At 46.6% G+C, this 13,358-nt stretch overlaps 1 protein-coding gene across 8 annotated transcripts in view; it reads left to right on the forward strand.

The window, feature by feature from the left end:
- The window catches only part of CAMTA1 (calmodulin binding transcription activator 1), an 898,374-nt gene that overhangs the window by 836,324 nt on the left and 48,692 nt on the right, over positions 1–13,358 (forward strand). For 7 of the 8 annotated variants that reach the window (XM_060259691.1, XM_060259693.1, XM_060259694.1 and 4 more), the window contains 2 exons: positions 1,280–1,406; positions 3,734–3,868. In XM_060259691.1, the coding sequence (XP_060115674.1) occupies positions 1,280–1,406; positions 3,734–3,868 (262 nt within the window). Of the gene's footprint in view, positions 1–1,279; positions 1,407–3,733; positions 3,869–11,736; positions 11,890–13,358 lie in introns of those variants that run through there. The other variant, XM_060259698.1, reaches the window with a different exon arrangement.

Below are 13,358 nucleotides of genomic sequence, written 5' to 3' on the forward strand. Positions count from 1 at the left end.
CAGATTTGTTGAAGCAAATGAATTCTGGCCCCCCTTTGGAAACTCCTTCCCCTTTTCTGAAGGGACATTGAGGAAGCTGGTTCTTCTCTCTTTCCTAGTTGCTGCTACAGCTTTTATCATTACTGTTTATTGATGGGTTTTGATACTGCTTCGGATGTGGTTTTTTAAAAAAATTGTTTAATTTTACAATATTTAAATAAAAACTATGAGGACCTCTTGTCAGGGAAAGGATGGGCAGGTAATCATCTCATCAGTTTCAGCCCTGACCTTGATAGCCCTGGCAAGCCTGATCTCATTGGATCTCAAAAACTAAGCAGGGGCAATCCCTGGCAAGTACTTGGATGGGAGACCTCCTTGGAATACCAGGGCTGGGAGGCAGGGGCAGGATGTATCAAGCCACTTCTCTGAACGTCTTCCAGGCCCCCAGTAGGGGTCACCAGGTTACCATGATTTTCAGGCACGCACAGAGAGAAAGAGACCAAAAAAAAAAATGACAATTTCTGCTGTCCCAATTTTTCAGATGGACAACTGAGGTGAACAGCTCCTTGCCCAAGACAGAGAGTAAATTGAACATTAAACCTAGATCTGACAGATCTAAGCTTACCCTGATATTCAGTTTGCTTTATTATGGTCCATGACCAAATAAACAGTACAATGCAGACCAACAACACCCCCAGAAAAATTGTAAAAATCTAGAGGGACCTAAAAAGGTAAAACATATGAAAAATACAGATTAAAAAATTAAAAGATTATACAGCTCCAGTAAAATATTAACTAAAATACACTGTTTAACATTTGTTTCAGTTTCAATAACATTTATGGTAGTAAACAGAGTACTCAGGGATTAAGATAAAGTAAAATACAAGTTTGGGAATATTCAAAAATAATTAAAAAACAGACAGTTTCAAGACCCCTTCGTTACATAATCCTCACAAATTCTCTTAGCTGCTGCCAAGAATTTGGCACAATTAGATGTAAATTGGGGGCTAGAATCTGATAACAGCATATTTCTGATTTTATGGTCACCATCAATATTCTCCCCCATTGAATAGTATAAAGACAGTCACACATTGTCTGTGATTTCCAGTTCCTCGTTGAAAACCGCCATTTGCAGATCTAGACAGGGAAGTCTCCTGCTGTGATGGGTTTCTCATGTTTTCCCTACATCTTACATTAAGCTTGCAGGGCAGGAGAGACTGATGTGCCCAGTCCAGTTGCTTGCGCAACCCCTCACATTCTCCTTTGCAGCCTGACACCATCTGCTCTCTCTTCCTTGCAGGGGGGCGTGAAGGTGCTTATCACAGGCCCATGGCAGGAAGCCAGCAATAACTACAGCTGTCTGTTTGATCAGATCTCTGTGCCTGCTTCCTTAATACAGCCAGGGGTGCTGCGCTGTTACTGCCCAGGTGAGGAATTCTAATGCATTTGTGCTAAGGGGGGGGGGGGGAGTTTTTTTTTTAAAAACCTCTGACAAGCTCCCTGTGTATTTCTGAGTTTTTGTTAGATGTGTGTATGTGTGCGGATTCCTTTGCATTTTTGCGGTCCTTGCTTGTGAACATAAAGAATTAATTTGTTGGATCAGAGTTAACTCATCACCTGGTTTTGAACAGCCTCCAGCCACATATCTGAGAAACAAATGAAACCTCTTGTCATTAGTCTCCAGCATCTGATACTCTAAGCTATACTGCTTTTGATTATGGAGGTTTAGAGTTCTTATAACACAAATCGGAGATATCTCACACCTTCAAAGGAAGAAGGCTCTTACCTGCAAAAACTCATGCCTACCAATTAGTGAGAGTTTCTCCATCATTTTTCCCATGGGATTTTCAACTCAAGACATCTCTGTTCTCTGAAATGCACCCAGCTCAAAAAGAAAGAGATTCAAGCAGGGCTTTTTTGGTAGAAAAAGCCCAGCAAGAACTCATTTGCATATTGGGCCACACCCCCTGACATCACCATTGCTTTGCAGGAATTCATTTGCATATTGGGCCACATGCCCCTGGTACCAAGCCAGCTGGAACTGCATTCCTGTGCATTCCTGTTTTTTTAAAAAGCCCTGGATTCAAGCTATGTGAAAACTGATGGAATTCCCTGCTGGAGGATGCAACTACAGCCATTGCCTTTGGATAGAACCTCTATGTTCAGAGGCAGTATACACATAAGTATCCAATGCTGGAGGTGGACATGAGATGGCTGTCCCTACTGTGTCCTGCTTAGGACACGTCCACCACCTCCTTCTCCAAAAGGAATGTGGTTGATTGCCAGTTTGGTGTAGTGGTTAAGTGCACAGACTCTTATCTGGGATAACCAGGTTTGATTCCCTGCTCTTCCACATGCAACTGCTGGAGTGATCTCGGGTCACTCCTAACACTTTCAGAGGCTGTTCTGCTCAAGAGCAGTTCTGGGAGAGCTCTCTCAGCCCCACCTACTTCACAAAGTGTCTGTTGTGGGAAGCGGAAGGAGACTCCTTTGGGTAGTAAAGTGTGGGGTACAAATCCAATCTCTTCTCTCTTCTCTCTGCTGTTGGAGACTAATGACTCTCTAACAGAGGTACTTCACCCTTTTAAAAAAAGGAGTCTGTTAAAGCTTGTGAAAATAGAATTCAGAAGACGTGGCTTCAGATTATTGAGCTGTGTTGTAGCTGTCTCAGATGAGAATTTACGTTGATGTGGGGTCGTGGCCTGGCACCTGTGAGGCTCAGTCCAAGTACCTATAGCTTTGGAGGAACAAGAAGCTTTCCATAAGGACACAGCCTTCAGTTAGGATCATATCAGAGAAATTTGACTGCTATTCTGTACACATTGGTCTTTTCTTCATGTATTTCAGGGGATGACTTGGGGAATGTTAACTGAGTAACTGGACTTTGGGTATTTACATACCATTTGCTACACTTGACACATCATTATGGTCGTTTTCGCACTCACCTTCTGCCGGCGCGACCCCCCTCTTCACCGCGCAGGATCTGCGCGGATTTCGCACTAAACGCTGCAGAGCAGCCAGAAAAGCCGGAAGCTCCCGTCGCAAAAGCCGCGCAAACGCCAAACTGCTTTTTGGCGGTTTCAGTTTGAGCGGCTTTTGCGCCGGGAGCTTCCGGCTTTTCTGGCTGCTCCGCAGCGTTTAGTGCGAAATCCACGCAGATCCTGCGCAGTGAAGAGGGGGGTCGCGCCGGCGGAAGGTGAGTGCGAAAACGACCATTGTCTTATACAATCACTTCTATTTTGAAATAAGTGTTAAAAAGAAAACTGCTGAATTATCTGCTTGACTGCTGTTGGAGACAGATTTGGTAGACCTGGGTGTTGTCCAGCAAGCATCCTCTTACTTCTGGTGTCCTGTCTGCATTCCTGTCTGTTTTGCCTAAATGAAGGGATGTTGATAAGAACAACACACAGAAGAATGATTGGGGTTTCTGTAATGAGATTTCCCTGTCAAACATGAATATGTAAAGAGGCCCCTAGCGTCGAGATGCCAGGATACATCTTGGTGCCATAGATTTAGATGCCATCATCTTCCCATTCAAGCAAGGAACATGGCATTGCCCTCCAGATACACACTGCCTCTAATGCCATCTGAGAGCAAATGTGGGAATACACTGAACTCACAATTGCAGTTTCCATTCAGAAAACAGTATTGTTGGCAGGTGCTCAATGGAAGGCTCCTGAGCCACCAATATAAGTTAGACTTGCTTGCAAAGCACCCCCCCCCCCTTATTCACCTTGCTTCCCTTGTTTTTCAGCTCATGACACCGGGCTAGTCACTCTGCAAGTTGCCTTCAACAACCAGATCATCTCCAATTCGGTGGTCTTTGAGTACAAAGCGAGGGCATTGCCAACGCTGCCTTCCTCTCAGCATGACTGGCTGTCCCTGGATGGTAAGAAGGGTAAACTGCATTCCCACAAAGGAGAGGGGGGGATGAGGAAGTGCTGACTTACTGCTGGCATCCATTCACATATCCGTGCAGATCCCCAATAGAACAGAAAATTGTTGCCAAGAGTTCTGTCTTGAAAAGATGCTCTAGTGAGCAAAGCCCCAGTTAGCTTTGGTACTGCATTTTTTGTAGGGCAAGGTGTAACACATTTGATCATTACAGCATTAAGTCATGTTTTGCATGAGCAAAAATCAGTCATTGCAGGTCAAAGACAAGAAGTAGAATTTACATATCCTCACTTTTTCAAAGGAGCCTGCCCATATGTTCAGTTGCCAGTGATCAGGTGAAATATTTGCACATGTGAACAAATCTTGGATGCAAAGGTCAAAAAAGATGCAGCATTGTGACTGGATCCCCCTAATGTCTGTAAAACAGCTGATAGCAGGTGCACAGGGCCTGAAGCATGGTGGGAGAAGGGGTTTACCCCTTCCTCTTCTGAATAGTTTTGACTGCTGAAGCTGATCTCCTTCTGAAGTACAACAACAACAACAACAACAAAATGTTATTTGTATCCCGCCCTCCCCGCCAGAGCAGGCTTAGGGCGGCTAACAGCATAATTTAAGTCTTAGTTATACAGAAATAAATAAAATTACATTTAAACATTATGAACATTTTAATTAAAATTCTGATTAAGTTTTAAAATTAAATTAAATTAGTAAAAGTGCTAATGCTATGTTTGCTTTTTATGATGGCGGTTTTCCTTAGCGGTTTCCTTTTTCATCAGCGAAAGCCAGTCGGAAGAGGAAGGTCTTGCAGGCCCTGCGAAACTGTTCAAGGTCCCGCAGGGCCTGCATTTCCTCTGGAAGTTGGTTCCATAGGCTCGGGGCTATAGAGGAGAAGGCCCGGTTAACCTTGGAAGAAAACAAAGATGTTCCAAGAGAGGGTGGTTAATAAACAGGTGGAGATTCAATTAGCAAAACTGTTAAAAGAAATCTCACTGCTCCTTCTCTGTCACACCATAGGCCTAATATAAATTATGAACATATGAACATACCAAGCTGCCTTATACTGAATCAGACCCTCAGTCCATCAAAATCAGTATTGTCTATTCAGACGAGCAGTGGCTCTCCAGGGTCTCAAGCTGAGGTTTTTTATGCCTATTTTCCTGGACCCTTTTTAGTTGGAGATGCCTGGGATTGAACCTGGGACCTTCTGCTTACTAAGCAGATGATCTACCACTGAGCCACCATCCCTCCCCAAAGGTAAAGGTAATCTCCTGTGCATGAACCAGTCATTTCCGACTCTGGGGTAACGTCGTATCACAACATTTTCACGGCAGACTTTTTATGGGGTGGTTTGCCATTGCCTTCCCCCGTCATCTACTCTTTCCCCCCAGCAAGCTGGGTATTCATTTTACCGACCTTGGAAGGATGGAAGGCTAAGTCAACCTTGAGCCGGCTACCTGAACCCAGCTTCTGGCGGGATCGAACTCAGGTCGTAAGCAGAGAGATTGAACTGCAGAACTGCAGCTTTACCACTCTGCGCCACTATATGCCCCATATAGAGCATAAAATGGGAGAGAGGAGGATGATAGAAGCCACTTTGGGTCCTCATCAGGGTATAAAATAAATAAATAAAATAAATGCCTTTTTTTAAATGATGGGAAGGGCCCTGACATGGATGGCCCAGGCAAACCCAATCTCATCAGATCTCAGAAGCTAAACAGGACCAACTCTGGCAAGTACATGCAAGGAAAACCTCCTTGGAATACCAGGAGTCAAGACGCAGAGGCAGCCAGTACAGCCACCTCTCTGAAATGTCCAAGCCCAAGTAGGGATCACCAGATGTCAACCATGATTTCCAGGCATGCCTGCACACACGCACACACACAAAGAAAAATGATGGGAAGAAACCAATACAGATTTCACAGTGTCATGCCTGTTTTGGCCCTAGTATTTTATGCCACATGTGAATGTTGTTAATACAACCGGAAGGCAAAATAGAGCCCTTTTCAACAAACAGTACATTCCAGCGAATGTTGATTATACATTATGTAACAGATCAGTACAAACAAAAACATACTAAAGATACACACATGGAAAACCCAAGATCTTGTGGTGCTGAGAAAACATCTCTACTTTCCCCCCCCCCCCCAAAGGAAAGATGCTTAATCTTGGCTAGAAATGGACTTGGGTCCATTGGTCATTTCCAAAGAGATGCACAGAAAGATGAATGTGTGATCCCCTTCATAGGCAGAGCAGCACCTGTAGAAGACTAGATTGCCGCTGGGATCATGAGACCCCTTGCATTCTCCCCCCCCCCCCCCCAAATGCCACCTCTGTGCTGTGCAAATTATTGTGCACCCTTCCCTGTGCAGGATGGTAGAGGCATCCCCTCTAGGACTCTCCCACCCTAGCACTTAGATTCTTAGTTCCTCCCAACTAGAAATTCACCTAGAGGCAGAGCAGAAGCTCTAAGTATTTTTCCCCCAGCATACAGCAGAGCGCACAGAAGAGCTCCTGGTTTCCAAGGTATAGTTGGCTCCCTGGGCAGAATCTGCCATCCTTCCATGATCCTTCAGGGCCCAACCTGGAGATGCTGTTAATACCTTCAGGACCGAAACAGCAGAAGTTCTTTTGAAAAGGTTCACTTGAGGGGATCTATGATTCTGTCTCCCACAATTTTTAAAAGCAGCCAAGGGGAAACCCATTCAGATCTAGCCACAAAGCTGGAGAGGAAGAACCAATCTCTCCCCCTCTGAATGATGTGAGTCACACACATGTCCTTGATTCTATCTGTCCTCCTTTCAACTCGTTAAGCCCAAATCTTTGAGGTATTAGGCCCTTGTGAATGGCACAAAAGCCATTAGAAAAAGGTGTTGGGCTGGTTAATAGTTCCACCACCACCACCAAACACACAGCAAGATTATATAGCATTTCCCAAAGCACCACTGGCCATTAGCAGTAGAGGAGAAAGGGCAACAGAAAATGCCAGACTGCCCCTGAAACTCAGGAACAGCACAAAGGTATGGCAGCTTCACTGCACCCTCTCTTTGCCTGTCAGCTTTGGAAGTAAGCACATGTGCAGGGCTGGTTGTGGAGTGGGAGGGGATGCCTCTGCACAAAAGCATGAGAGAGAGGTGTGGTGACAGAGGGGGAGGAGGAGGGAGATTGCAGCTGTGAACAAAGTAGGGCATTGGTAACACAAACCACACACACAACCAGAACAGCTGCAATGCAGAGGCCTTGTAAGGGGAAAAGGGTGGAATAATTATGCCATCTCCTGTAACTCAGCTGCTGGCATGGGCTTTGTGCAAAAAGTGCAGCAAATGTCCATTTGCTCTTCCTGGGCATCTATAAGGAAACCCAGACTTTGGGATGCTTATTACTGGTGGCCGGGAAGGAATCTGGCCTCTCTTTTGAAAACGTGTCTCCCGGACGCACATGCCCTTGGCATAGTTGCCATAGCAGATCTGCTAACTGAGAAGGTTCCAATTCAAGTAGGGTTGAAGACACCCCGAGGTGGGGGAGAATCATCAGGAGAGCAGGAAGAAATGTAGAAAACCAGCAGATTGTCACTTTCCCATGTTCATTAATCCATGTTTAGCATCACGGCAGGGGGTGTGTATCGCAGGCATCTTGTCTCTGTCAAATCTACTCATGTGTAAGGAGCCCAGCCCACAACTCAGTCAAGTGCCACCTTCCACTTCCCTCAACAGTGGAGGCTGAGGAAGCCCTTGTTCTCCTTCCCCCAACCTGTTCTCCATTCAGACATCTTTCAAAAGGGAGTTGGAGACCGGAAGGGAGACAGAGCTTCATTCTAGGTGAGCAGGCTGTCGAGGTCGGCTCTGGTTGGCATTTGGAAGGGAGATCACCAAAGAAATCCAGGGTTGCTGTCTCTTGCCTTGAAAACCCAACGAGGGTTCATGGCACTTTATGTGAGCACACAGGCTCTTGGGGGCAGCGCAGAGCACTGTGGGCCTTAGCAGTGTCACCGCTGACATGTGTGGTGTAGTGGTTAAGTGTGCGGACTCTTATGGCGTAGTGATTAAGTGTGCGGACTCTTATCTGGGAGAACTGGGTTTGATTCTCCACTCCTTCACTTGCAGCTGCTGGAATGGCCTTGGGTCAGCCATAGCTATTGCAGGAGCTGTCCTTGAAAGGACAGCTGCTGTGAGAGCTCTGTTGGCCCCAACCACCTCACAGGGTGTCTGTTGTGTGTGTGTGTGGGGGGGAGATACAGGAGTTTGTAAGCCACTCTGAATCTCTGATTCAGAGAGAAAGACAAGGCATAAATCTGCAGTCTTCTTCTTCCTGTCCGATAATGGTTTTGTGCAGCTTGGACCATTGTGGGAATTGTAGTGTGATGAGGGTGCTCAGAATTCAGCCATTAGCTGTTCCCAACAGAACTGCAATTTCCAGAAATATCTGAGCCATCCCACCTATTGGGTGGGATGGAGACTATTTTTAAGCAGTCAGGAAACACACACTTCCTCGTGGCTAATTCCCACAACAAAAGCCATGTGATATTATTTATTATGACCAACCAAAATGATGCAAAACAGAATGCAAGTTTGCAGATTCTTTAGAACTTTGATTAAACTGGATGTTAAAGACAATAAAGGGGGGAGAGGATATTTTAGGCCATGATTTTGAGGCCTTGCATTCTACATAAGCTGTAGATGGAAGGCCTCAGGCTTAACCAGTTTTCCATCCCTCTTTTCTTTTTATTTTATTTTTACCATGCAGCCTGATGAACAGCAGTGAAGAGCTTGAAAGTTTGCAGTTTTATTTATTTAATTTATTTATGGGCAATCCATAAATTTAAAGTATAAATTTACACAGGGCTCTGGGTGATGTAGAACAGAAGTTAAAAACATCAAAACATAATATTGTTAAATAAGTCATTCCTGCCATTCTTAAAATAATCTCCAGATGTCATCATTAATTTGATCTTAACCCTGTTCCAGACTTCGTTGCTGCCTTGCAGGCAGGGTAAAGAGGAGGCAGAAACTAAAGTAGAAAGAAGAGGGTGCCAGCCATGATGGAAACCATTGCTGTCCTCAGCCAAAAGCCCGGCAAAACATCTGTCTTACATTCCATGTGGAATTGCATTAAATCCTGCAGGGCTCTGTTGGTGTTTGGCAGAAAGTTCCACCAGATTGGAGCCAGGATGGGAAAAGCCCTGACTCTGGTTGAGGATAGCCAGATACCTTTGGGGCCAGGGATCACCAGTAGATTGTTCTCAACAGAGTGTTAACACTCTCCCAAAGACATACCAGAGAAAGCAGACCAGAAGATATGCGGGTCCTAGACCACTCAAGGCCTCAAAAGTCAACACCAAACCCTTGAACCTTACTTGGTACTACACTGGGAACCAGGGTTGCTGGCAGCACAGAGAGCCAGTTTGGTGTAGTGGTTAAGTGCGTGGACTCTTATCTGGGAGAATTGGATTTGATTCCTCACTCCTCCACTTGCAGCTGCTGGAATGGTCTTGGGTCAGCCATAGCTCTCAGCTGCTGTGAGAGCTCTCTCAGACCCACCCACCTCACAGGGTGTCTGTTGTGTGTGGGGGGAGGTAAAGGAGATTGTGACTGCTCTGAAATTCTGAGATTCAGCATATAGGGTGGGATATAAATCCAGTATCTTCTTCTTTATGTGCCATCTGTGGCATTGTTATTTTTGTTGGCCTGAACAAAAAGCATCACGTGGCTTTTGTTTCTGGGTTTGTTCTTTGACCAATGCAGCTACCTGGAGCTTCTTTAGCTAGTTTTGGAACTTCCATTTGAAAGGGATGAGGGATCTGGCTATTAAACTAGTTTGTCCCAACTGCACTGAGGGAGGAGGAACTTGATGGATCCTTAAGACTTTCCTTCCTGAACTGGGAAGATGCAGCTGGACAGCTGATTCTTTTGTGGTTTGCCCTTGAACTGGCCACACGCCCACCCAGACCGGGATCCCATTCCTGTGTCATGGGACTTAAGCGAGATGGAGCTCCTCATATATGGATATGGCCACGAACTCTGGACCTTCCACCTCCCCCTTGTATTCAGATTTCCTTTACAACCTCATTTAGGTAAGTGGCCAGAGGGGTATTCAAAATGTTTGTCATGTTTAACACAGATGTAGGTATGAATTACAGATGTGGGACATGCAGCATGACAGGGAGAGTATAAACCCTCTCAACAGCTCAGGGAGACTTGCCTTAGATGCAGGCAATATGAACGTAAGTCAGGCTTGAGTCCCTGCCACTTGTAAGTTTTGAGAATGCCATGGTTTCCCGGAGGCCAATTCAAGAGACCCTTTTGAGTACATCTAGGGACATAAACTCTGTACTTAAGACCAGAAGGCAGGAACATTTTTGGTTCCTAGTTTCCGGTACCCAAAGACAAAAAAGTAAATGCTTTTAGAAAGCTTATGTGGGAAGCAGGTGCTTCCATACAGCCCTGGAAGTTCAGCAATGCTGGAGCCACACGGCAATGGCAGTAGCTCCCACGCCCCTGAGCAAATGATGTGCCCAAAGGGCCAATGCAAGGAAATGAAGCTATGGAGATGTGCTCCATCCACAGGAGTTGGTGATGCACTTTTCTCTTAGCGAGAGAGTTTGTTGTGACTTCAGTTCCCAGACAGAGCAAGGAATGTATTAGAAGCCACCTGTTGTCAAACCATAACTTTGAATGGAATTAGTTTTTCAGACCCATTTCAACTATTGCTTTAGGGGAGGGGGTAGGAGGAAGGGAGTCCAACTTTCTCTGCCAGCATGTGCGAAGGCTGTCTTTCATTACATTACCAGGTGGCAAGACCCATTTTCTGTTGCAGCCTTCTGGGGATGGCTGGGGTGCAAGAACCTGTCTTGCCAGGGAGTGACTTCTGCAACAGAACAAAGGAGTGCAAGCCACACCAAAGATCCCAATCGAAGTGGCCCAGCCTCCAAAAGCCATACTCAGGGATGGGAGCAAAAGCTGGGGAAATACATGAAGGGAGGGAGGACTGGTGCCTTGCTGGGTGGGGCAGAACTTTCTGTTCTTGAAGGAGCAGGTTCGAAGAGGATGCAACTAGTTATAAAGCCATGGCAGGAAAGCAGTCTATACTCCGGGTTATGGACCCACGAGGGCTAGAATATTGCAAGGTGCCGAGAAGAGCTTTTGCGTTGTCCTGCAGGTTTTCTCGGGAGTAAGTCTGGTGTGGCGTTCGTTTGGACAATCCCTCGCAGGCGCGGCTGAGACCTATGCTGGCGGCCAGGTCTGCAGGGAAAGACTAGAGCGGCACAGAATGGGGAGAAGCTGCTGGTTCTCCCGCCCAGCCGAGCTTTGTCATAATGCGGAGCGCCCCCCTCTCCCGACGGCTGCATTGCGGGCACACAGCGGCGGCAGGACTGTTTCCCTCCGCGAGCCGCCCGCTCCCCGACGGCGGCGGCTGCTGCTGCTAAGGAGCCAGGGCAAGCGCGTCCGGCAACACCGAGCCATCGGAGCGCAGAGGGACGGCATCGCTTGGCCGTAGCGGGCTGGGTCTGACCGGGCATGGCCCCGGCATTGGCGCAGCCGAGTTCGGAGACGGGAGCGCCGGCTGCTACAGGCAAGAAGGGCCCGGGAGAAGCTGGGGAAGGAAGCTTGGGGGTGGGGAAAGAAGCCCGGTGCCCTGCGGAGAGCCCCCGGGGCCAGGAGACAGTCTCCCCGGCGCTGGGCAAGATTCTGGGCGCGCCTCTCCAGCCGAGCCCCAAAGCGCCGCGCTCCGCTTTGCTATCCGCCGCCACTGCCCGGGCATGAGCTCACCCGGTGGCTCCTCATTGGCTCCGGCGCGCGTGTAAACAGTCAGCGTTCCCCAATGCTGGTGCGGGGGTGATGTCACTTTCCTGGCCCGGGATTGGCTGATGAGGAAGCTGCCTGGATCTAGGCGCGAGCAGGAGAGGCAGAAGAGGGAGGTGGGGTGAGGGGGGTTTTCGCTTGCTTGTTGGGTTCACACGGTCTTCGGTTTCTTCTTTTGGGCTGCGGTCAGTGCACGGGGCTCCATGGGGTTTGTTCCCAGGTAAGTGCACCTGGAGTCCTCCAACTCTTGAGCTATCAGTACTTGTCTGGCCTGTTTCACACGTGCATGGAGGTTGCTTCCTTTCTTTACACCTGATGACTGTCTGTCAATTCGACTGAATGTGTGAATGGACTCTTGTGACTTAAGTATCGCGAGGAGATAGAGATGCTCTGACTGTGCTGACAAAGCAGTGGCTGCCCTTTCACACAGGAAAGTACTTGCTTGATCCTGCAGTCATCAAGTGATGAAGCTCTGGAGAGTGAGCTACCCATTACAGACAGAGCCCTATTACTGGGGTGGGGGGCAGTTTTAAATTGAGGAGGAGGGGTGATTAACTCTTACTCTGCTTTGTGTTCCCTCTCCCTGCAACTTCCCCCTGTAGGTTTCAGAGAAGGAGAAAAAGTATTTTGAATCCAGCCCAAGGCTGAGCTGTGGAAAAGGCAGTAAGGGAAGGGTTGAGCAGAACACACCTCCTCTTACTGTTTCCCTGCTCAAAAACCACCAAACATATTTCTTCTGGAAAGCTAATAAAATAATGATATTGGTGCTTTCTTAGGTGGGTTTGTACATACTGGACAGATAGTTCCTAAGAGTACTTTGGGTGGGGGGTGTCTGTGTTCATTTAAGAAGTTTCTATGGGCACTTTCAGATGCAAGGAGTTAATGCAGCAAATCTGTCTGGATTCTAGTGCATTGTTGTGTTGTACATGTCAACAAGTTGGCTGCAGCTTAGTTGCAAACCTGTGTTGGCTGCTCTGTAATGTGTGAAATGGTCCTCATGAATGTACCTTGGATTTTCTTTCTAACCCTGTTTGCAAGTTATAGTGAATATGTGTGCTACAATCCATTTACAGTGTACACTTGATTTTTCTTTATATATGTGTTGAGTAATTTTTGTGTTACTTACAACATATGTATAGCTAAACATGTCATTTAAACCTCAGATTTATCCAGATACTGGTCCCTGTTTTCATTGCTAGAGTGAACATGTGTTGGTTCTTTCTTACAGATAGATGTTCACATGTATGTGCATTCACTGTAACATGTGAACAGGGGTTCTCTCTTGTTTGTGTGCTTTATGGGTGGTATTCATGAGGCAGCCAAAGTAGAAGAAAGTTCCTTTGGAATTCAATAGTCTTTCCAACAAGACCTCTCCACTTGTTCACACATTATATTCCACCACACAATTCATAATATTTGAGGAGAAAACAAGCAGTCTGTAACAGGCAAATGCATTCCGTATAAAAGTTTTACATCTCCCCAGACTCCATGCTTTCAGTAGAGTTAATTGACACACTTATCTGTGTCATGGGTTTCAGGGGTGTGTGAAGTAGGTCATATTTTTAGGGTATTTTGGATGCCATGCAGTTGTTAATACTTTCACTGTTCATCTCCTGTCCCATGCATATGTGTGGTTCTTTGGTGTCCACTGTTCACCATGCTGCTCAGATCAGGTGGTTTGAGAACAGG

Source organism: Heteronotia binoei, chromosome 18, assembly GCF_032191835.1.
Source record: "Heteronotia binoei isolate CCM8104 ecotype False Entrance Well chromosome 18, APGP_CSIRO_Hbin_v1, whole genome shotgun sequence".
NCBI classification, from domain to species: domain Eukaryota; kingdom Metazoa; phylum Chordata; class Lepidosauria; order Squamata; family Gekkonidae; genus Heteronotia; species Heteronotia binoei.